Here is a 24370-nt window from a genome sequence, read left to right as displayed (position 1 = left end):
GCTGCCTGACCAGCTGAGTTACTCCAGCATTTTGTGAAATAAATACTCACAATCAGGCCGGTGAGATAAGACACAAAAAGATGGAGAAAAGGTACGGACTACGTTTCGGGTCCGGACCCTTCTTCAGACAGGTCTCGATCCCAAACGACACCCCTTCCTTCCTTCCCTCCAGCGATGCTGCTGCCTGAGTTACTCCATCTTCAGTTTAAACCAGCATCTACAGCTCCTTCCTGCACAACATGTAGGTGAGACTGTACATGGGACCCTCAACTAGGTTTAGAATTTCAACCTGGAGGGATTGCCTTGAAAAAATCTATTACAAAGAGCACAGGTCCCAATTAAACAGTGCAAATGGCTAAGCTGGGCAATGTGTGCAACTGAGTGGAAACGTTTTAATTAGTTACTGCCCATTGCGGCCCATTTGGCAGGACTTTCCCAGACATATGTTCAAGTCAGATGTGAGAAATCTGAAGCAATCTATTATTGGGAACTTGATAGGAGAACCTTGTTCTCACACCACTGAAAAGCTGCTATCGCCCGACGTGAGAATATGTCCAAAATAAAACACATTCTGGGCTGTGGGGAGGAGGCGGGAGAGTGGGAGATCACCGTGTGTGTCCATTCTCGTGTTAGGCTCTCAGGTTTGTTTTGATGTGAAAGGTATTATTTCGCCAAAGGTGCATTTTATCAACTGCTGGTTGTGGAGACCAATATCCTAGAACAGGCAGACTCTGTGACTTTCGAGATACGGCGCTGAAACAGGCCGCTCGGCCCACCGAGTCGGCGTCGACCAGGGGTCCCCGCCATACACTGGTACTATCTCACACACTTGCCACAATACACAAGTTTTACCAAAGCCAATTAACCTACAAACCCATGTACGGAGTTTGCACGTTCTCCTAATCTGAGGAAAGACATTCTTGCCATAGAGGGAGTACAGAGAAGGTTCACCAGATTGATTCCTGGGATGGCAGGACTTTCATGAAGACTGGATAGACTCGGCTTGTACTCGCTGGAATTTAGAAGATTGAGGGGGGATCTTATAGAAACTTACAAAATTCTTAATGGGTTGGACAGGCTAGATGCAGGAAGATTGTTCCCGATGTTGGGGAAGTCCAGAACAAGGGGTCACAGTTTAAGGATAAGGGGGAAGTCTTTTAGGACCGAGATGAGAACTTTTTTTTCCACACAGAGAGTGGTGAATCTGTGGAATTCTCTGCCACAGAAGGTAGTTGAGGTCAGTTCATTGGCTATATTTAAGAGGGAGTTAGATGTGGCCCTTGTGGCTAAAGGGATCAGGGGGTATGGAGAGAAGGCAGGTACGGGATACTGAGTTGGATGATCAGCCATGATCATATTGAATGGCGGTGCGTGCAGGCTCGAAGGGCCGAATGGCCAACTCCTGCACCTATTTTCTATGTTTCCTCCCACACTCCAAAGAACTGCTGGCTTGTGGATTAATTGCCTTCTGTAAATTCTCCCTGGTGTGTATGATGGCACTAGTACACGGGGTGATCGCTGATTAGTGCCGACTTGGTGGGCTGAAGGGCCTGTTTCTGCGCTGTTTTTCTAAAGGCTAAAGTCTAAACTCAGAGGGCAGTATCTGCAGAGGAGGAGAAGAGAATCGCACACAATGAGGGACCAGTTCAGTGTAACAATATTATCTTAGCTTAGCTCAGAGACACAGCGTGGAAACAGGCCCTTTGGCCCACCGAGTCCGCGCCGACCAGCGATCCCCGCACACTAACACTATCCTACACACACTAGGGACAATTTACATCAGTCTGAAGAAGGGTCTTGACCCGAAACGTCACCCATTCCTTCTCTCCTGAGATGCTGCCTGACCTGCTGAGTTACTCCAGCATTTTGTGAAATAAATACCTTCGATTTGTACCAGCATCTGCAGTTATTTTCTTACAGGGACAATTTACACATACACCAAGCCAATAAACCCACAAACCTGTACATCTTCGGAGTGCGGGAGGAAACCGAAGATCTCGGAGGAAACCCACGCGGTCATGGGGAGAACGTACAAACTCCGTACAGACAGCGCCCGTAGTCGGGATGGAACCCGGGGCTCCGGCGCTGCAAGTGCTGTAAGGCAGCAACTCTACCGCTGCGCCACCGTGACGCCCAAATCATTATCTTGAGACTGCAATATTATCTGAAACTGCAATATTATTAACCGTAATCTCTGCAATCAATGACATTCCACATAAACCCCTTGATTAGATTTCCGAGTGCAATTCACTATTGAATATCTGTTCTGCAAATAGACTATCCAAATCCTTTAACTATATTCCCGCCCAATGTTGTTAGAATCATTAGTATGCAGCAGTTAGCAGTACATTACAGAGAGATTGCAATTTTAGACAATGGAATTTATTTTGTCGTGTGCTTCTTAGAGGAAAAATCAACCCACAATTTAAACCTAGTTGTATCGCTGCTCAAAACAAACTCTTCATTTCATCTAAGGTAGACACAAAATGGTGGAGTAACTCAGCGGGTCAGGCAGCATCTTTGTAGAGAAGGAATGGGTGACTTTTCGGGTCGAGAACCGAAACGTCTCCCATTCCTTCTCTCCAGAGATGCTGCCTGACCCGCTGAGTTACTCCACCATTTTGTGTCTACCTTCGATTTAAACCAGCATCTGCAGTTTTCATTCCAGCCCTCTTCATTCCATCTCTCATGTTTACAAACACAGAATCTATAATCACATAGAGTGGCTACTAATTTAGCAGGACACTGCCTGAATAGTTTCTACACCCGTCAAGTCCATATGACATTGCTAGGCCCATTGAACCCTAGCAATACTGCCCCCTCCTGTCCAACCCATCAAACTGAGCAATTCATCTTCCGCTCTCTCTCCCCAGTCAATTGAACTCATTCATGCAAGCCAAGCTTCTTGCATTCGCCTGCTTACACTCCAACAAGACACAGAGTGCTGGAGTAACTCAGCGGGTCAGGCAGCATCTGTGGAGAACATGGAGAGGAGACGTTTCACAGAGTGCTGGAGTAACTCAGCGGGTCAGGCAGCATCTCTGGAGAACATGGAGAGGAGACGTTTTGAGTCGGGACCCTGCAGCAGTCTGTCGGAGGATCCTGACCCAAAACATCCTGTCATGTTGCCTGACCCAAAATGCTGGAGTAACTCAGCGGGTCAGGCAGCATCTCTGGCTAGTAAGGAATGGGTGACATTTCGGGTCTCCCATTCCTTCTGAGATGCTGCCTGACCCGCTGAGTTACTCCAGCATTTTGTGTCTACCTTCGATTTTAAACCAGCATCTGCAGCTCTTTCCTACACATGTTGCCTGACCCGCCGAGTTTCTCCAGCATCTATTTTGATTAACCAGCATTTGCAGCTTTGTTTCGACAAACCTTCACACAAGGCGATCTCCAGACCGGAGTCAGGAATACGAATGGAAGGGTCAGGAACAAGCATCTTGGGAAAGAGTCGATGCAGACGATACCTGCCGATGGATTTCTGCCTGGGTTAATGCCTTTTCTGAACTCCATCCACACAGGCTAACCGCTGACGTGGATAACGTTCACTACAAGGGGAATAAAAACCTCCTGCGTGTGATCGTAATCGTCAAGGACGGACGCTGGAAGACAAACACCAAGCATGTATCGTGGTTAGATAGAGCTCATGGGGCTGGCGGAATCAATGGATATGGGGAGAAGGCAGGCACGGGTTACTGATTGTGGATGATCACAATGAATGGCGGTGCTGGCTCGAAAGGCCAAATGGCCTCCTCCTGCACCTATTTTCTGTCTCTATGCAGTTACACTGCCACCCCCTGCAAATACCCGGCCCAAATGTCCACACATCAAACTATACACAGTCCCTTCCGAACAAGTATCACGGCCACTGACTGCCCCTAATCTGTAATTCATTCTTGACATTACTCTAACAAGCACGCAAAGAAGAGAAGGTAAGACACAAAATGCTGGAGTAACTCAGCGGGTCAGGCAGCATCTTGGGAGAGAAGGAACGGGTGACGTTTCGGGTCGAGACCCTTCTTCAGACTTCTCTCCCGAGATGCTGCCTGACCCGCTGAGTTCCTCCGGCATTTTGCGTCTACCTTCGATTTTAACCAGCGTCTGCAGTTTTTTTCCGGCGCAAAGAAAAGAACCGGGTTAATCATCATGATTGTTGCAACCACTGAAATTCCTGTCAGCTCAGGACAAGCAGCAGGTGAACGTGGAGAGAGCTAGGATGGAGGAGCGGGAGAGGGGTTTGCAACCAGGAAAACCAAAATCAATAACCATGACAGAATGTGCAAGTCTTATCTGGTTCAGAGATAGCAGCAGGATGCACTAAATAGATAATAGGTGCAGGAGGAGGCCATTCGGCCCTTCGAGCCAGCACCACCATTCAATGTGATCACGGCTGATCATTCTCAATCAATACCCCATTCCTGCCTTCTCCCCATACCCCCTGACTCCGCTATCCTTAAGAGCTCTATCTAGCTCTCTCTCTTGAATGTATTCAGAGAATTGGCCTCCACTGCCTTCTGAGGCAGAGAATTCCACAGATTCACAACTCTCTGACTGAAAACGTTTTTCCTCATCTCCGTTCTAAATGGCCTACCCCTTATTCTTAAACTGTGGCCCCTGGTTCTGGACTCCCCCAAAATTGGGAACATGTTTCCTGCCTCTAACGTGTCCAACCCCTTAATAATCTTATACGTTTCGATAAGATCTCCTCTCATCCTTCTAAATTCCAGTGTATACAAGCCTAGTCGCTCCAGTCTTTCAACAGTCTTTCCGTTTCCCTCTCCCGGACTCTCAGTTTGAAGGAGGGTCTCCACCCGAAATGTCACCTATTCCATGTTCTCCACAGATGCTGCCTGACCCGCTGAGTTACTCCAGCACTCTGTGAAACGTCACCTGTCCATGTTCCCCACAGATGCTGCCTGACCCGCTGAGTTACTCCAGCACTCTGTGAAACGCCACCTATCCATGTTCTCCAGAGATGCTGCCTGACCGGCTGAGTTACTCCAGCACTCTGTGTCCATCTAGTTTGAGGAATTTACAGGTGCTCTGCCTTTGATTAACGAGGATTTGTTTTTATAATAATAAGTTAATATTTGGATATCTTTTAAAAAAAAGCTAGATCTGTAGGGGATTTATTATTTTAGCTAAATGGCCGCCTGCAGACTGAACACGGATGACCATTAAGAACAAGTTACTGGCCAGTAACTTTGTTGTGAGCTTGCAGTGTCCAGTCTGTGTGGTGAGCTTGCAGTGTCCAGTCTGTGTTGTGAGCTTAGTGTCGTCTTTGTGGTGAGCTTGCAGTGACCAGTCTGTGTTGTGAGCTTACAGTGTCCAGTCTGTGTTGTGAGCTTGCAGTGTCCAGTGTTTGTGGTGAGCTTGCAGTGTCCAGTCTGTGTTGTGAGCTTGCAGTGTCCAGTGTTTGTGGTGAGCTTGCAGTGTCCAGTCTGTGTTGTGTGTTTGCCGTGTCCAGTGTTTGTGGTGAGCTTGCAGTGTCCAGTGTTTGTGGTGAGCTTGCAGTGTCCAGTGTTTGTGGTGAGCTTGCAGTGTCCAGTGTTTGTGGTGAGCTTGCAGTGTCCAGTGTTTGTGGTGAGCTTGCAGTGTCCAGTGTTTGTGGTGAGCTTGCCGTTACTAGTTTGTGTTGTGAGCTTGCAGTGTCCAGTGTTTGTTGTGATCTTGCAGTGTCCAGTCTGTGTTGTGAGCTTGCAGTGTCCAGTTTGTGTTGTGAGCTTGCAGTGTCCAGTCTGTGTTGTGAGCTTGCCGTTACTAGTCTGTGTTGTGAGCTTGCAGTGTCCAGTGTTTGTGGTGAGCTTGCAGTGACCAGTAACTTTGTTGTGAGCTTGCAGTGTCCAGTCTGTGTTGTGAGCTTGCCGTTACTAGTCTGTGTGGTGAGCTTGCAGTGTCCAGTAACTTTGTTGTGAGCTTGCAGTGTCCAGTCTGTGTTGTGTGTTTGCCGTGTCCAGTGTTTGTTGTGAGCTTGCAGTGTCCAGTCTGTGTGGTGAGTTTGCCGTGATGGTGTGAGGGCACTGGTCAGCCCACAGATGTACCGTAGATGTGCCACAGCTACCGAGTGGCGAGTGCGGGGATGGGGCAATGGTCGAGGGGCCTATGTGCTGAGGGGGATGCACCCCACTCCGACCCCTCCCTCGTGGCACACCATGGGGGCCATGAAGGTCCAGCGGTTCATATCTGCGTCGTACATCTCCATGGAGTTGAGGTTGTACTGGCCATCGTAGCCGCCGATGGCGTAGAGCCGGCCGCAGTTGGACACCAGAGAGACGCGGCTACGGCGGGTGTTCATGGGCACCAGCGGGTACCACTGGTCTGCCGACGAGTCGTACACCTCCACGATGCTGAGGAAGCCCGAGCCGTCGTAGCCACCGCACACGTACATCTGGCTGCCCAGCGCGGCCGCCCCGTGCCGACAACGCTTGTTCAGCATGTTGGGCGCCGTGTACCAGGTGGTAGTGTGATGATTGTAGCATTCCACCTGCCAACACACAAACAACGCTGCTCGTATCAAAGACAAAACACAAGGGCGGGCGCAGCGGTAGAGTTGCCGCCTTACAGCGAATGCAGCGCCGGAGACCCGGGTTCCATCCCGACCACGGGCGCCGTCTGTACGGAGTTTGTACGTTCTCCCCGTGACCTGCGTGGGCTTTCTCCGAGATCTTCGGTTTCCTCCCACACTCCAAAGACGTGCAGGTTTGTCGGTTAATTGGCTTGGTATAAATGTAAAAATTGTCCCTAGTGGGTGTAGGATAGTGTTAATGTGCGGGGATCGCTGGTCGGCGCGGACCCGGTGGGCCGAAGGGCCTGTTACCGCGCTGTATCTCTAAACTAAACTAAACAACGAGGAACTGCAGGTGCTGAATTGCACCAAAGATCGACAATGGACGGCGTGAAACAGGCTCTCCAGCCCACCGAGCCCACGCCAATCGTCCCTCACACTAGTTCCACATTATCCCCGTTTCTCATCCACTCCCTACACACGCGGGGGCATTTCACCGAGGGACAATTAACCTACAAGTCCGCACGTCTTTGGGAGGTGAGAGGTGCGCCGTGTAGCAGTGGAACACCGAGACAGTGTACAGAGTCATCAGTTTGGCGCCATTTTCAAATGCCAGTTGTTGTAAGCGCTGGGTTCTTAGCCTGACCACACACTGATAGCTGGGACTTGAAACTGGCCACTCTGTACTGTCGCAGAGGGCAACACGGTGGTGAAGCGGTAACGTCGCTGCCTCACAGCACCAGGGACGTGGGTTCAATCCTGACTACGGGTGCTGTCTGTACAGAGTTTGTAAGTTCTCCCCGTGACATGCGTTGTTTTTCTCCGGGATCTCCAGTTTCCTCCCACACTCCTAAGACGTACAGGCTTGCAAGCTTATTGGCTTGGTATCATTATAAATTGTCCCTAATATGCAGGATAGTGTTAGTGTAAGAAAATAACTGCAGATGCTGGTACAAATCGATTTATTCACAAAATGCTGGAGTAACTCAGCAGGTCAGGCAGCATCTCGGGAGAGAAGGAATGGGTGACGTTTCGGGTCGAGACCCCTCTTCAGACTGTTAGTGTGCCGGGATCGCTGGTCGGCGCGGACTCGGTGGGCTGAAGGGCCTGTTTCCGCGATGTATCTGTGTCTCTAAACTAAACTGCTGCTGTACTGTATCTGAGATGCTTATCCAAGATGTATCTAAGTGCTTATGTATGGTGATAGAGGTACTGAACTGTATACAAAAATGAATTTCACTGCACCTCGGTACATGTGACAAATAATGTACCACTAATCCATTGAAAACTGAGTACCCGGGGAAACCCAGGCACTCACAGAGACAACGTGCACACTCCCCAAAGACAGCACACAGTCCGAATTGCACACAGATCTAACGGTCCATGAGACAGCAGCTCTACCAGCTGTGCCAGACCTAAACACACATGTTCAGAGTTTTGCCTTGGTGATGATGAACAATATGTTCAAATCAAAACAGCCTATCGTTAATTTGGAGTTCATGAATCGACAACGTTCTGCAGACCAGTTGTAGATGGCGGACACCACCGGTCTGATGGAGAGTGCAGAGATGATTTACGAGGATGTCGTCACGACTTGAGGCTGGTACAGGGAGAGGCTGGGCAGGCTAGGACTTTATCCTTTGAGGCTGAGGGGGTGATCATATAGAGAGGTGTACGAAGGAGTGCAGCGTAGGTTCACCAGGTTAATTCCCAGGATGGCGGGACTGTCGCATGTTGAAAGAATGGAGCCACTGGCCATTTTGAACGGAGATGAGGAAAAATCTTTTTCACCCAGAGAGTTGTGAATCTGTGGAATTCTCTGCCTCAGAAGGCAGTGGAGGCCAATTCTCTGGATGCTTTCAAGAGTGAGCTGGATAGAGCTCTTAATGATAGCGGAGTCAGGGGGTATGGGGAGAAGGCAGGAACAGGGTACTGATTGTGGATGATCAGCCATGATCACAGTGAATGGCGGTGCTGGCTCGAAGGGCCGAATGGGCTCCTCATGCACCTATTGTCTATTGATATGGGGAGAAGGCAGGAACGGGGTACTGATTGTGGATGATCAGCCATGATCACAGTGAATGGCAGATCATCCACGAAGGGCCAAATGGCCTACTCCTGCACCTATTGTCTATTGAAAACATGAAGAATAAATAGGGTGAATGAATAGTCTTGTTTCCCAGGGTAGGGGAATCCAGTACCAGAGGATATAGGTTTAAGGTGAGAGGGAAATGATTTAATAGGAACCCGAGAGGCAGCTTTTTTTTACCGAGGGTGGTGGGTGTATGGAACGAGCTGGCGGAGGAGGCAGTTGAGGGCAGGTACTAACACAATGTTTAAGCAGTAATTTAGACAGGTGCATGGAAAGGGCAGGGTTAGAGGGATATGGGCCAACCGCAGGCAGGCAGGACTAATGTAGACGGGACATGGTGAGCCAAGGGGCCTGTTTCCATGCTGTAGGAATGAATGAATGAATGAATGAATGAATGAATGTTTATTGGCCAAGTATGTGCACATACAAGGAATGTGCCTTGGTGCTCCGCTCACAAATGACAACACAAACACACAGTTAACAATTAAGAATAAAGCATAAACACATCAAAACAATAAGGATATAACATTACGGTCTAAACATGTGGGTGAAAATAAACCAGAGCAAAAAAGAGACTTTGGTTATCGAGTAGAACGATCACTCGTGGAAAGAAAAAGCAGTTTTTATGTCTGGCTGTGGCTGCTTTGACAGTCCGGAGTCGCCTTCCAGAGGGAAGTGCTTCGAAGAGTCTATGAATCTGTGACTCTTGTCAGGTGTGGATTTAGGAGAACGTACCGTGTTAAATATCTGCAGCCCGTCGTGTCCACCAGAAACATAGATCCGTCCCTCAAACACGGTGACTCCTGCAGCACTGCGACACGCACTCATTGGAGTCACATTTACCCACCTGTGGGAGAACCACAACAAAGATCCATCACCCTTTCATAAGGTCATGGGATAGGAGTAGAATTAGGCCACTCGGCCCATTGAGTCTGCTCTGCCATTCAATCATGTCTGATCTATCTCTCCCTCCTAACCCCATTTTCCTGCCTTCTCCCCATAATCCCTGACACCCGTACCAATCAAGAATCTTGTTGCTCATCTTAAATGTAGTTTAACGCCAGTACAATTGATTTTGTCCCCTACAATTTGTTAGAACTTTCATAGCCTTGAAAACATGCCTCCTAGATCAAACTTTTAGTCGCTCCAACTAATCTCCCCTTAGTGTCTGCAGTGGCTATTACTACAAAACAAAAGGTTGATTTAAATGAACAATCGGTGCAGAAGTAGGCCACTCGGCCCTTCGAGCCAGCACCACCATTCAATGGCTGATCATTCACAATCAGTACCCCGTTTCTGCCTTCTCCCCATACCCCCTGACTCCGCTATCTTTTAGAGCTCTATCCAGCTTTCTCTTGAAAGCATTCAGAGAATTGGCCTCCACTGCCTTCTGAGGCAGAGAATTCCACAGATTTACAACTCTCTGACTGAAAAAGGGTTTCCTCATCTCCGTTCTAAATGGCCTACCCCTTATTCTTAAACTGTGGCCGCTGGTTCTGGACTCCCCCAACATTGGGAACATGTTTCCTGCCTCTAACGTGTCCAATCCCTTAATAATCTTATATGTTTCAATAAGATCCCCCTCTCATCCTTCTAAATTCCAGTGTATAATGATGCGAATAATGTGTGGCTGCCACCAACTTAGTTTAGTTCAGAGATACAACACAGAAACAGGTCCTTCGGCCCACCGAGTCAGCACCAACCAGCGATCCCTGCATATTAACACTATCCTACACACACTAGGGACAATTTACACATACACCAAGCCAATTAACTTACATACCTGCACGTCTTTGGAGTGTGGGATGAAACCGAAGATCTCGGAGAAAACCCACGCAGGTCAGGGGGAGAACGTACAAACTCCGTACAGACAGCGCCCATATTCAGGATCGAACCCGGGTCTCTGGCGCTGCAAGGCAGCAACTCTACCGCTGCGCCACCGTGGCCGTCAAGTTTGGAGATACAGGATAAAAACAGGCCCTTCGGCCCACCGAGTCCATGCCGGCCATCAATCTAGTTCCCATTCGTATTAGTTCTATGTTATCCCACTTTCTCACCCCCCCACCAGGGGCAACTTGCAGAGGGCCAATTATTGTACAAGCCTGCATGTCTTTGGGATGTGGGAGGAATCCGGGCACCTGGTCACAGGGAGAAGGTGCAGACTCCACACAAGCAGCACCCTGGGTCAGGATCAAACCTGGGTCTCTGGCGCTGCGAGACAGCTGCACCACCGGGCAGCCCACCAGCGGCTCTTCTCTGGCGATAGCTGTGGATCAGTTAGAAGCTCTCCTGCCCGTGTTAGAAGATATGGATTCAAGACCAAGAATGTGAGGTCCAACTGGACCTTGTATACGTTACTGAGGAACTACTGAGGGCGGCGCAGCGGTACAGTACCACCTTTACAGCGCCAGAGACCCGTGTTCCATCCTGACCACGGGTGCTGACTGTACGGAGTTTGCACGTTCTCCCCGTGACCGGCGTGGGTTTTCTCCGGGTGCTCCGGTTTCCTCCCACACTTCAAAGATGTGCCGGTTTGTAGGTTAATTGGCTTCAGTAAAATTGCAAATGGTCCCACTGTGAAGGGTAGTGCTCGACACACAGGGTGGAAGCAGCGAGAGAGCGTGTTGCTTCTCTCCTGACATGCTGCCTGACCTGCTGAGTTACCCCAACATTTTGTGAATAAATACCTGGGGCACAGGATGATCGCTGGTCAGTGCGGATCGGACTCAGTGGGCCACAGGGCACGTTTCCCATCAGTATCTCAAAAGTCTAAAAAGTGCCAACTTTCAGTGGAGATGTTATAACTGCGTCAAAAAGCACAACTAGACCAGCAGTTATCTCAGCTGACAGAACGAAGGCAGGACCTTGTAGAAACAAGGAACTGCAGATGTCGGTCAATACACAAAAGGACAGAAAGTGATGGAGTGACTCAGCAGGTCAGGCGGACGTTTTCCAAACGTCGCCCATCAATGTTCTCCAGAGATGCTGCCTAACTTGTTGCGTTACTCCAGCACTTTGTCCTTTTGTGCACTAACCAACATCTGCAGTTCCTTGCTTCTGCATACATGGGAACATTTTCCACACAGAGGGTGCTGGGCGTATGGAATGAGCTGCCCCAGGAGGTTGTTGGGGCAGGTACATTTAAAAGACATTTGGATAAGAAAGGTTTAGAGGGTTATGGGTCAAACATGGGTAGGTGGGACTTGTGTAGATAGGGAGGCACAGTGGTGCAGCAATACAGTTGCTGCCTTACAGCACCAGAGACCCGGGCTTGACCCTGACTATGAGTGGCTGTACGGACTTTGTACCTTCTCCCTGTGACCACGTGGGCTTTCTCTGGGTGCTCCAGTTTCCTCTCACATTCCAAAAACAATAGACAATAGGTGCAGGAGGAGGCCATTCGGCCCTTCGAGCCAGCACCACCATTCAATGTGATCATGGCTGATCATTCTCAATCAGTACCCCGTTCCTGCCTTCTCCCCATACCCCCTGACTCCGCTATCCTTAAGAGCTCTATCTAGCTCTCTCTGGAATGCATTCAGAGAATTGGCCTCCACTGCCTTCTGAGGCAGAGAATTCCACAGATTTACAACTCTCTGACTGAAAAAGTTTTTCCTCATCTCCGTTCTAAATGGCCTACCCCTTATTCTTAAACTGTTCTGGACTCCCCCAACATTGGGAACATGTTTCCTGCCTCTAGCGTGTCCAACCCCTTAATAATCTTATACGTTTCGATAAGATCTCCTCTCATCCTTCTAAATTCCAGTGTATACAAACGTGCAGGTTTGTGTGGGTAATTGGCTTCGGTAAAATTGTTAATTGCCCCTTGCGTGTCGGATAGCGCTAGTGTACGGGGAGATTGCTGGTCGGCGCCGACTCGATCCACCGAATGGACTGTTTCCGTGCTGTATCTCTAGAGTTTAAAGATGGAACATGTTGGTCGGCATGGGGCAGCTGGGCTGAAGGGTCTCTTTCTGTGCCAAATTACTTTATGCCATTTATGTTTGCAACATGAACACTCCACTCAAGACAGTAGTGCCTTGATGAACACGAGAGCATTATGGGCGGCACGGTGGCGCAGCGGTAGAGTTGCCGCCTTACAGCAAATGCAGCGCCGGAGACTCAGGTTCGATCCTGACTATGGGCGCCGTCTGTACGGAGTTTGTACGTTCTCCCCGCGACCTGCGTGGGTTTTCTCCGAGATCTTCCGTTTCCTCCCACACTCCAAAGACGTACAGGTATGTAGGTTAATTGACTGGGTAAATGTGAAAAAAAAATGGTCCCTAGTGTGTGTAGGATAGTGTTAATGTGCAGGGATTGCTGGGCGGCGCGGACTCGGTGGGCCGAATGGCTTGTTTCCGCGCTGTATCTCTAAAATCTAAATTTAAAAAAATAATGATTGCTTAGTCCAACATAGGACCTCGTTCATCCCCTCTGGTTCGCCCACGGTTCAAGAATAGCGGATGAGTGAATGGTCTTACTTGTCAGATTCCGGCGTGTAGCATTCGACTGAGTTGAGAGAGGCAATGCCATCGTAGCCGCCACACACGTAGATGTGCCCGTCCATCACGGCCGTCCCCATTGCACTGGAGCCAAGAGCAGAGGCAGACTGAGAAACCACAACGCATTAACTCAGCGGGACACGCAAACATCTCTGGAGAGAAGGAACGGGTGAAGTTTCGGATCTGAGAGAGGGCCTCAGCTCGAAACGTCGCCCGTTCCTTCTCCCCAGGGATGCTGCCTGTCCTGCTGAGTTACTCCAGCATCGTGTGTCTATCTGCGGTGTAAGCCAGCATCTGCAGTTCCTTCCTACACATGCATTAACAAGCAACTTCAGATACTGGGTTCCACCAAAGGACTGGAGTAATTCAGCGGGTCAGGCAGCATCTCTGAAGAACATGGATTGAGAACGTTTCAGGTCGGGGTTTAAAGAAGAGTCTCGATCCAAATTGTCTTTCCGTTTCCCTCTCCCGGACTCTCAGTTTGAAGGAGGGTCTCCACCCGAAACGTCACCTATCCCCGTTCACCAGCGATGCTGCCTGGCCCGCTGAGTTACCCCAGCACTTTGCGTCTGTTTAGACTGAGAGACCAGCTTGTTTCTTTGTGTAGGACGGAACTGCAGATGCTGGTTTAAACCGAAGATGGACACAAAAAGCTGGTAAACTCAGCGGGTCAAACAGCATCTCTGGAGAAAAGGAATAGATGACGTTTCAGGTCAAGCCCCTACCTCAGCCTTGTTGTTTATGTCCACATTCACACTGTAGACAGAAATGCTAAAACTGCCAGGACTCGGCAACTGTTCCTCATGACCCCTGGTTCCTGCAAAATGATCTCTTGTTCCCTGCTCCACACACGTAGAGCCAGATTAAGGCTCAGGTTGACCCAGGATAGGAGCTCCACCCCAAGTTCATAAGCTCATGTGATCGGAGCAGAATTCGGCCATCCAGCCCATCAAGTCTGTTCCGCAACTGCCCGTCCTGCACAGCCAATAGACAATAGGTGCAGGAGGAGGCCATTCGGCCCTTCGAGCCAGCACCACCATTCACTGTGATCATGACTGAACATTCACAATCAGTACCCCGTTCCTGCCTTCTCCCCATACCCCCTGACTCCGCTATCATTAAGAGCTCTATCTAACTCTCTCTCCTGAAAGCATCCAGGGAATTGGCCTCCACTGCCTTCTGAGGCAGAGAAAAAGCTTTTCCTCATCTCCGTTCTAAATGGCCTACCCCTTATTCTTAAACTATGGCCCCTGGTTCTGGACTCCCCCAACATTGGGAACATGTTTCCTGCCCCTAACGTGTCCAATCCCTTAATAATCTTATGTGTTTCAATAAGTTCCCCTCCCATCATTCTAAATTCCAGTGGACACAACTCCTGTCGCTCCAGTCTTTCAACCTGGAATCACCACCTGGCAAGTGGTTCAGCTCAACACCAGGCAGGCAGCTAAGACTTTACTCAGACAATCCATTGTCAAATCATCAAAAGAAAGCAATGTGATTTGTAAAACATAGAAAAATAGATGCAGGAGTAAGCCATTTGAGCCAGCACCGCCGTTCAATAGACAATAGGTGCAGGAGTAGGCCATTCGGCCCTTCAAGCCAGCACCGCCATTCAATGTGATCATGGCTGATCATTCTCAATCAGTACCCCGTTCCTGCCTTCTCCCCATACCCCCTCACTCCGCTATCCTTAAAAGCTCTATCTAGCTCTCTCTTGAATGCATTCAGAGAATTGGCCTCCACTGCCTTCTGAGGCAGAGAAGTCCACAGATTCACAACTCTCTGGGTGAAAAAGTTATTCCTCATCTCAGTTCTAAGTGGCCGACCCCTTATTCTTACACTGTGACCCCTGGTTCTGGACTCCCCCAACATCGGGAACATTTTTCCTGCATCTAGCCTGTCCAATCCTTTAAAATTTTTGAAGCATTACAGGAACAGGCTCTTCGGCCTACAATGCTCCTGCCAAACACGATGCTGTTAAACTCATCTCTGCCTGCACGTGATCCATATCTATGTTCCTATCAAAAGCATCCTCTGAAAACCACTGTCGTGTCAGTCTCCTCTGCTGTTGTTGTATCTTTGTAGATACCATGATGGTATTTAAAAGACACTTGGATATGTACCTGCATAAGGAAAAGTTTAGAGCTATAAGGAGAGGCTGGGACTCTATTCCTTGGAGTGGAGGAAGCCAAGGGGTGATCTTATACAGGTGTATCAAATCATGAGTGGACTAGATCGGGTGGATGCACAGTCTCTTGCCCAGAGTGGGGAGATCAAGAATCAGAGAGCATATTTAAGGTGAGAGGAGATAGATTTAATGGGAACTTTTTCACTCAGAGGGTGGTGGGGATAGACAATAGACAATGGACAATAGGTGCAGGATTAGGCCATTCGGCCCTTCGAGCCAGCACCACCATTCAATGTGATCATGGCTGATCATTCTCAATCAGTACCCCGTTCCTGCCTTCTCCCCATACCCCCTGACTCCGCTATCCTTAAGAGCTCTATCTAGCTCTCTCTTGAATGCATTCAGAGAATTGGCCTCCACTGCCTTCTGAGGCAGTGAATTCCACAGATTTACAACTCTCTGACTGAAAAAGTTTTTCCTCATCTCTGTTCTAAATGGCCTACCCCTTATTCTTAAACTGTGGCCCCTGGTTGTGGACTCCCCCAACATTGGGAACATGTTTCCTGCCTCTAACGTGTCCAACCCCTTAATAATCTTATATGTTTCGCTAAGATCCCCTCTCATCCTTCTAAATTCCAGTGTAAACAAGCCTAGTCGCTCCAGTCTTTCAACATACGACAGTCCCGCCATCCCGGGAATCAACCTAGTGAACCTACGCTGCACGCCCTCAATAGCAAGAATATCCTTCCTCAGATAAGGAACGAGCTGCCAGAGGAGGTAGTTGAGGCAGGTCCTATCACCACAGTTAAAAGACATTTGGACAGACACATGGATAGGGAAGGTTTCGAGGGATATGGGGCAAATGCGGGCAATGGGACTGGCTCAGATGGGGGAGTCTCACCCCGGTCACTAACTCTTCGCCCCTCTGGGATGGTCCAAAGTTCACCAAAGAGGTAGACAGAAGTTCATCACCAGAGGGCAGTGCTGAACTACTATCTCCCTCATTGGTAACCCTCGAGGACTATCCTCGATCGGACTTTGCTGGCTTTACCTTACACTAAACGTTATTCCTTTATCATGCATCTATCTATACACTGTAAATGGCTGGATTTGTAATCATGTTTTGTCTTCCTGCTGACAGGTTAGCAGGCAACAAGTGCTCCTCACTGTATCTTGCTACAGGTGACAATAAACTAAAGTAATTCCCATCCGGCAAGAGGTACAGAAGTGTGAACACACACACCTCCAGATCCAGGGACAGTTTCTTCCCAGCTGTGATCAGGCAACTGAACCATACGATCAACAACTAGAGAGCGGTCCTGAGCGACCATTGGAGACCCTCAGACTATTTTTAAAAATCGGACTTTACTGGACTTTAACTTGCACTAAACGCCGTTCCCTTTATTGTATACCTGCACACTGTGGACGGCTCGATTGTAATCATATAGTCTTTAATAGACAATAGGTGCAGGAGGAGGCCATTCGGCCCTTCGAGCCAGCACCGCCATTCAATGTGATCATGGCTGATCATTCTCAATCAGTACCCCGTTCCTTTCTTCTCCCCATACCCCCTGACTCCGCTATCCTTAAGAGCTCTATCCAGCTCTCTCTTGAATGCATTCAGAGAATTGGCCTCCACTGCCCTCTGAGGCAGAGAATTCCACAGATTCACAACTCTCTGACTGAAAAAGTTTCTCCTCATCTTAGTTCTAAATGGCCTACCCCTTATTCTTAAACTGTGGCCCCTTGTTCTGGACTCCCCCAACATTGGGAACATGTTTCCTGCCTCTAACGTGTCCAACCCCTTAATAATCTTATACGTTTCGATAAGATCTCCTCTCATCCTTCTAAATTCCAGTGTATACAAGCCTAGTCGCTCCAGTCTTTCAACATATGATAGTCCCGCCATTCCGGGAATTAACCTAGTAAACCTACGCTGCACGCCCTCAATAGCAGAATATCCTTCCTCAAATTTGGAGACCAAAACTGCACACAGTACTCCAGGTGCGGTCTCACTAGGGCCCTGTACAACTGCAGAAGGACCTCTTTGCTCCTATACTCAACTCCTCTTGTTATGAAGGCCAACATTCCATTGGCTTTCTTCACTGCCTGCTGTACCTGCATGCTTCCTTTCGGTGACTGATGCACTAGGACACCCAGGTCTCGTTGTACGTCCCCTGTTCCTAACTTGACACCATTCAGATAATACTCTGCCTTCCTATTCTTACCACCAAAGTGGATAACCTCACACTTATCCACATTAAACTGTATCTGCCATGCATCCGCCCACTCACACAACCTGTCCAAGTCACCCTGCAACCTCATAGCATCTTCCTCACAGTTCATACTACCACCCAGCTTTGTATCATCTGAAAATTTGCTAATGGTACTTGTAATCCCTTCATCCAAGTCATTAATGTATTTTGTAAATAGCTGCGGTCCCAGCACCGAGCCTTGCGGTACCCCACTAGTCACTGCCTGCCATTCTGAAAGGGACCCATTTATCCCCACTCTTTGCTTTCTGTCTGTCAACCAATTTTCTATCCATGTCAGTACCCAGTTCTGCTGGCTGGATAGCGCGCAACAAAAGCTTTTCACTGTACACGTAATAATAAACTACACAGGGAATAGGCTTTGAGAGTGGCTAAGTTGCTGCTTTGGGATGCTGTGAGGTTGAGCTGGGGTGGGGGTGTGCGGCAGGGTCTGCCTCTCGGTTCCTACCTGCGCTTACTGTTCATGCTGGCCACTTTGGTCCAGGTGTCCGTCTCGGGATTGTACACTTCCACTGTGCTCAACCTCGACTGCCCGTCAAACCCACCTATTGCATACAGGAGGCCGTTCACCATGGCCACGCCCACTCGGCTCCGAGACGTCACCATCTCCTGGCACCGCTCCCAGTGGTTGGCAATCGGGTCAAACACCTCGGCCACGTTCAAAGAGTCGCCTGCAACGTCAAACACGCAGGACAGCAGCGGTCAGAGGAGAGGCGCGAGCAATCTGTGGTACACCCCCCCCCCACCGTCCTCCTCCAGTATGAAAAACGGTCCCCCCACCCAAAACGATCACCTGCCCCTCTTAGACAATAGGTGCAGGAGGAGGCCATTCGAGCCAGCACCACCATTCAATGTGATCATGGCTGATCATTCTCAATCAGTACCCCGTTCCTGCCCTCTCCCCATACCCCATGACTCCGCAATCCTTAAGAGCTCTATCTAGCTCTCTCTTGAATGCATTCAGAGAATTGGCCTCCACTGCCTTCTGAGGCAGAGAATTCCACAGATTCACAACTCTCTGACTGAAAAAGTTTTTCCTCATCTCCGTTCTAAATGGCCTACCCCTTATTCTTAAACCGTGGCCCCTGGTTCTGGACTCCCCAACATTGGGAACATGTTTCCTGCCTCTAACGTGTCCAACCTCTTAATAATCTTATACGTTTCTATAAGATCTCCTCACATCCTTCTAAATTCCAGTGTATACAAGCCTAATCGCTCCAGTCTTTCAACATATGACAGTCCCGCCATTCCAGGAATTAACCTAGTAAACCTACGCTGCACGCCCTCAATAGCAAGAATATCCTTCCTCAAATTTGGAGACCAACACTGCACACAGTATTCCAGGTGCGGTCTCACTAGGGCCCTGTACAACTGCAGAAGGACCTCCGGAGATGCTGCCTGACCCGCTGAGTAAGTCCAGCGCTTTGTGTCTACCTACACCGCTGAGCCAAAACATTATGACCACTGACAGGCGAAGTGAATAGCATTGATTATCTAGTTACAATGGCTCCTGTCACGGGGTGGGATATATTAGGCAGCAAGTGAACAGTCAGTTCTTGAAGTTGACGTGTTGGATGCAGGAGAAATGGGCAGGAGTAAAGACCTGAGCGACTTTGACAAAGGCCAAATTGTTATGGGCCAGACGACTGGGTCAGAGCATCTCTGAAACGGCAAGGCTTGTGGGGTGCTCCCGGTCAGCAGTGGTGAGTACCTACCGACAGTGGTCCAAGGAGGGACAAACCACAAACCGGCGACAGGCAGGGTGTTGGGCGCCCAAGGCTCATCGATGCGCGAGGGCAACGAAGGCTATCCCGTCTGGTCCGAGCCGACAGAAGGTCGACTGTGGCACAAGTCACTGAAAATGTTAATGGTGGTCACGGGAGGAATGTGTCACAATACACAGTGCATCGCACCCTGCTGCGTATGGGGCTGCACACGGAGGACCAACAGCATATTAGGCAGGTGGGCATAATGTTTTGGCTCAACAGGTCATAATGTTTTGGCCTGTATAGTTCAATGTATAGTTCACAACGATGTAACTCTCTTGGGATCACGCGGTCTGTGGTCACCTGTTGCCGGCCCTAGTTTGTCCTGGGTTTTTCTTGCTTCCAGTTCGCTCTTCAGTTTGTGCCAACCATGATGCCAAGTTCAACTGATCTCATCAGCCAAGGCACGATCCATATCCCTCTATTCCCAGCACATCCACGTGCCTATCTAAAAGCCTCTTAGTTTAGAGATACAGCGCGGAAACAGGCCCTTCCACCCACAGGGTCCGTGCCGCCCAGCGATCCCCGCACGCTAACACTATCCTACACCCACGAGGGACAATTTTTACATTTACCAAGCCAATTAACCCACAAACCTGCACGTCTATGGAGTGTGGGAGGAAACCGAAGATCTCGGAGAAAACCCACGCAGGTCACGGGGAGAACGTACAAACTCCGTACAGACAGCGCCCGTAGTCGCGATTGAACCCGGGTCTCCGGCGCTGCATTTGCTGTAAGGCAGGAACTCTACCGCCGCGCCACCGTGACCGCCTCTGAAACGCCACTGCCGTGTCTGCCTCCATCGCCCCTGGCAATGTGTTCCTGGACCACACCACCCTGTGTAAAAAAACTGGCCTGCACATCTACATTAAACTTTCCCCCTCTCACCTATAACTATGCCCTCCTGCGATGGACATGTGCACCCTGGGATCAAAGTTCTGACTGTCTACCCTATCTATGCCTTTCACAATTTCATATACTTCTATCTAGTGGGCGGCACGGTGGCGCAGCGGTAGAGTTGCCGCCTTACAGCGAATGCAGCGCCGGAGACTCAGGTTCCATCCTGACTACGGGCGCCGTCTGTACGGAGTTTGTACGTTCTCCCCGTGACCTGCGTGGGTTTTCTCCAAGATCTTCGGTTTCCTCCCACACTCCAAAGACGTACAGGTTTGTAGGTTAATTGGCTGGGCAAATGTAAAAAAATGTCCCTAGTGGGTGTAGGATAGTGTTAGTGTGCGGGGATCGCTGGGCGGCGCAGACCCGGTGGGCCGAAGGGCCTGTTTCTGCGCTGTATCTCTAAATATAAAAACTCCCTTCAACCTCTGATGTACCAGAGAAAACAATCCAAGTTTACCCAACCTCTCGGAGGCCAAACCCCTCTAATCCAGGCTGCAGCTGGTAAACCTTCTCTCTACCCTCTCCTTAGCTGCCACATCTTCCCTGTAATGGAGCGACCTGAACTGCATGCAGTACGCCCAATGTGGCCTGACTGTAAAATCCTAGAGACACAAAATGCTGGAGTAACTCGGCGGGAAGGCAGCATCCATCCCTGGAGGGAAGGAACGGGTGACGTTTCGGGCCAAGACCCTTCTTCAGACTGGTCGGCAGGAATGGATGACATTTCAGATCAAAGGTTAGCTTGTTGTCACATGTACCAATTAAGGTACGGTGAAACTCGAATTACCAGTCTGAAGAAGGGTCTCGGCCCGAAAAGTCACCCGTTCCTTCTCTCCAGAGATGCTGCCTGACCCGCTGAGTTACTCCAGATATTTTGTGTCTATCTTCGGTTTAAACCAGCATCTGCAGTACCTTGTAAGAATAAAGAGGGGGGGGGCATTTACAACTGAGGTGAGAAGCTACTTTTTCACCCAGAGAGTTGATAATTTGTGGAATTCTCTGCCACAGAGGGCAGTGGAGGCCAATTCGCTGGATGTTTTCAAAAGAGTTAGATTTGGCTCTAGGGGCTAGCAGAATCAAGGGATATGGGGAGAGGGCAGGCACGGGTTATTGATTGTGGACGATCAGCCATGATCACAATGAATGGCGGTGCTGGCTCGAAGGGCCGAATGGCATCCTCCCGCACCTATTTTCTGTTTCTACACATAAAGTCCTATAGAGTCGACTGCCTGACTCATACTCAATGCCCCTAGCAATGAAGGCAAGCACACCATGCGCTTTCTTTCCCACCCCATCTATTTGTGCTGCTACTTTGAGCAGCCTACAATGATGAGGTGGTGCATATGAAGGTTAATGGTTGGCATGGCAATAGGTACAGGCAGCAAAGACACAATGATAGACTTCATCAAGCCTGCCCCCATGGGGAACCTGTCAAAACCACAACACCCAGCTGCTGCTCTCAGCAGTCGGCAGCGTTTAAAGATGCTTCTCTTTTCCCTTTAGTTTGGTTTAGAGATACAGCGCGGAAACAGGCCCTTCGGCCCACCGGGTCCGCGCTGCAAACCTGCACGTCTTTGGAGTGTGGGAGGAAACAGAAGATCTCGGAGAAAACCCACGCAGGTCACGGGGAGAACGTACAAACTCCGTACAGGCAGCACCCGTAGTCGGGATGGAACCCGGGTCTCCGGCGCTGCATTCGCTGTAAGGCGGCAACTCTACCGCTGCGCCACCGTGACCTGCAGTGCACTCCCATTAACACACTAAGGCATTAATTAGAAGGCCGTGGAGGCTATCAGTGGATATTTTTAAGGCAGAAATAGATAGGTTCTTGATTAGTACGGGTGTCAGGAATTATGGGGAGAAGGCAGGAGAATGGGGTTAGGAGGGGGAGATAGATCAGCCATTATTGACTTGATGGGCCGAACGGCCTAATTCTGCTCCTATCACCATGACCTAAATGGGAGTGAGGGACCAATACGTTTCTCTCAGTGAAAAGGGATATCAGTAAGTGGTCTACCTCAGCAATTATGATTGAACTGCGTCCCTTTTAATATGCATTTGTCTATCTTCTTCATGCACGCATGATGTAAATGATTAAGTACAAGAGTGAGAGACTACTGGTGTAACATGTTTGTCATTTGTGCAGGAAGGAACTGCAGATGCTGGTTTAAACCGAAGGCAGACACAAACAACTGGAGTAATTCAGCGGGAACTCCCACTTCCCAATGCGGGTTTGTAGGTAAATTGGGCCATGCAAAATTGCCCCGTGGGCAGGGAGTGGATGCGAAAGTGGGACAGAAACATAGACAATAGGTGCAGGAGGAGGCCATTCGGCCCTTCCAGCCAGCACCGCCATTCATTGTGATCAAGGCTGATCATCCCTCGAGCTCTATCTAACTGGTCTCTAACACAGCTCTATCCTCTGGTCCTAGACTCTCCCACTAGTGGAAACATCCTCTCCACATCCACTCTATCCAGGCCACTCACCATTCAGTAAGTTTCAATCAGGTCCCCCCTCGTCCTTCTAAACTCCAGCGAGTGCAGGCCCAGTGCCAACAAACGCTCATCATATGTTAACCCATTCATACCTGGAATCATTCTTCTATATGACCTATAGAAACATAGAAAATAGGTGCAGGAGGAGGCCATTTGGCCCTTCAAACCAGCACCGCCATTCATTGTGATCATGGCTGATCGTCCACAATCCGTGACCCTTCTCCCCATATCCCTTGATTCCACTAGCCCCTAGAGCTCTATCTAACTCTCTTTTAAATTCATCCAGTGGATCGGCCTCCACTGCCCTCTGTGGCAGAGAATTCCACAAATTCACAACTCTCTGGGTGAAAACGTTTCTTCTCACCTCAGTTTTAAATGGCATCCCCTTTATTCTTAGACTGTGGATAACAGAGAACTAGTGTGAATTGCATCTGTAAATTAAACTAAAGCACAAAAAGGGGCCTTTGGTCCAACTTATCCATGCCAACCAAGTTGGTATACTGGTCCGGTCTTATTTACCTCCATTTGCCCCTCAGCCCTCTGAACCCTTCCTATCCATATATCTACCCAAATATCTTTGAAAAGTTCATTTCTTAGGAGCAGAATTAGGCCATTCGGCCCATCAAGTCTACCCCGCCATTCGTTCATGGCTGCTCTCTCTCGCCCTCTCAACCCCATTCTCCTGCCTTCTCCCCATAACCCCTGACACCCGCACTAATCAAGAACCTGTCAATCTCTGCGTTAAAAATACCCAACGACTTGGCCTCCACCGTCGTCTGTGACAATGAATTCCACAGATTCACCGCCCTCTGACGAAAGAATTTCCTCGTCTTCTTTCTAAAAGTTTACTCTGAGGCTGTGCCCTCTGGCTCTAGACTCTCCTAATAGTGGAAACATGCTCTCTGCATCCTCTCCACCCAGGCCTTTCACTATCCATACACTAAAACTCTCGCTCGTTTGTTTGTTTGTGAGGAAGGAGAGTGGGAGGGGAGAGAGTGGGAGGGGAGAGAGAGGGAGGGGAGAGAGAGGGAGGGGAGAGAGAGGGAGGGGAGAGAGAGGGTGGGGAGAGAGAGGGAGGGGAAAGAGAGGGAGGGGAGAGAGAGGGAGGGGAGAGAGAGGGAGGGGAGAGAGAGAGGGAGGGGAGAGAGAGGGAGGGGGGATAGAGGAGGGGGAGAGGGAGGGAAGGAGGGGGGAGAGGGAGGGAAGGAGGGGGGAGAGGGAGGGAGGGAGGGGGGGAGAGGGAGGGAGGGGAGGGAGAGGGAGGGAGGGAGGGGGGGAGAGGGAGGGAGGGAGGGGGGGAGAGGGAGGGAGGGAGGGGGGGAGAGGGAGGGAGGGAGGGGGGGAGAGGGAGGGAGGGAGGGGGGGAGAGGGAGGGAGGGAGGGGGGGAGAGGGAGGGAGGGGAGAGGGAGGGAGGGAGGGAGGGAGGGGTGGGGGAGGGAGGGAGGGGTGAGGGAGGGAGGGAGGGGAGAGGGAGGGAGGGGTGGTGGAGGGAGGGAGGTGTGGTGGAGGGAGGGAGGGGTGAGGGAGGGAGGGGTGAGGGAGGGAGGGAGGGGTGAGGGAGGGAGGGAGGGGTGAGGGAGGGAGGGAGGGGTGGGGGAGGGAGGGAGGGGTGGGGGAGGGAGGGAGGGGTGGGGGAGGGAAGGAGGGGTGAGGGAGGGAGGGGTGGGGGAGGGAGGGAGGGGTGGGGGAGGGAGGGGTGGGGGAGGG

The 24370-nt window shown here is 50.1% G+C and overlaps 1 protein-coding gene across 1 annotated transcript in view; it reads right to left on the bottom strand.

Annotated features, from left to right (window-relative positions):
* Positions 1-3212: 3212 nt before the first annotated feature.
* The window catches only part of klhl18 (kelch-like family member 18), a 37810-nt gene continuing 16652 nt past the window's right edge, over positions 3213-24370 (bottom strand). Inside the window, exons 7-10 of the mRNA XM_078398347.1 lie at positions 17952-18174; positions 13082-13186; positions 9336-9447; positions 3213-6487 (exon numbers count right to left, since the gene is read on the bottom strand). Of these exons, the coding sequence (XP_078254473.1) occupies positions 6104-6487; positions 9336-9447; positions 13082-13186; positions 17952-18174 (824 nt within the window). The 3' untranslated portion in view covers positions 3213-6103. The remainder of the gene's footprint in view (positions 6488-9335; positions 9448-13081; positions 13187-17951; positions 18175-24370) is intronic.

The sequence above is a fragment of the Rhinoraja longicauda genome, chromosome 4 (assembly GCF_053455715.1).
Source record: "Rhinoraja longicauda isolate Sanriku21f chromosome 4, sRhiLon1.1, whole genome shotgun sequence".
Taxonomy (NCBI): Eukaryota; Metazoa; Chordata; class Chondrichthyes; order Rajiformes; family Arhynchobatidae; genus Rhinoraja; species Rhinoraja longicauda.
This window is presented reverse-complemented; position numbering and strand designations above follow the sequence as displayed.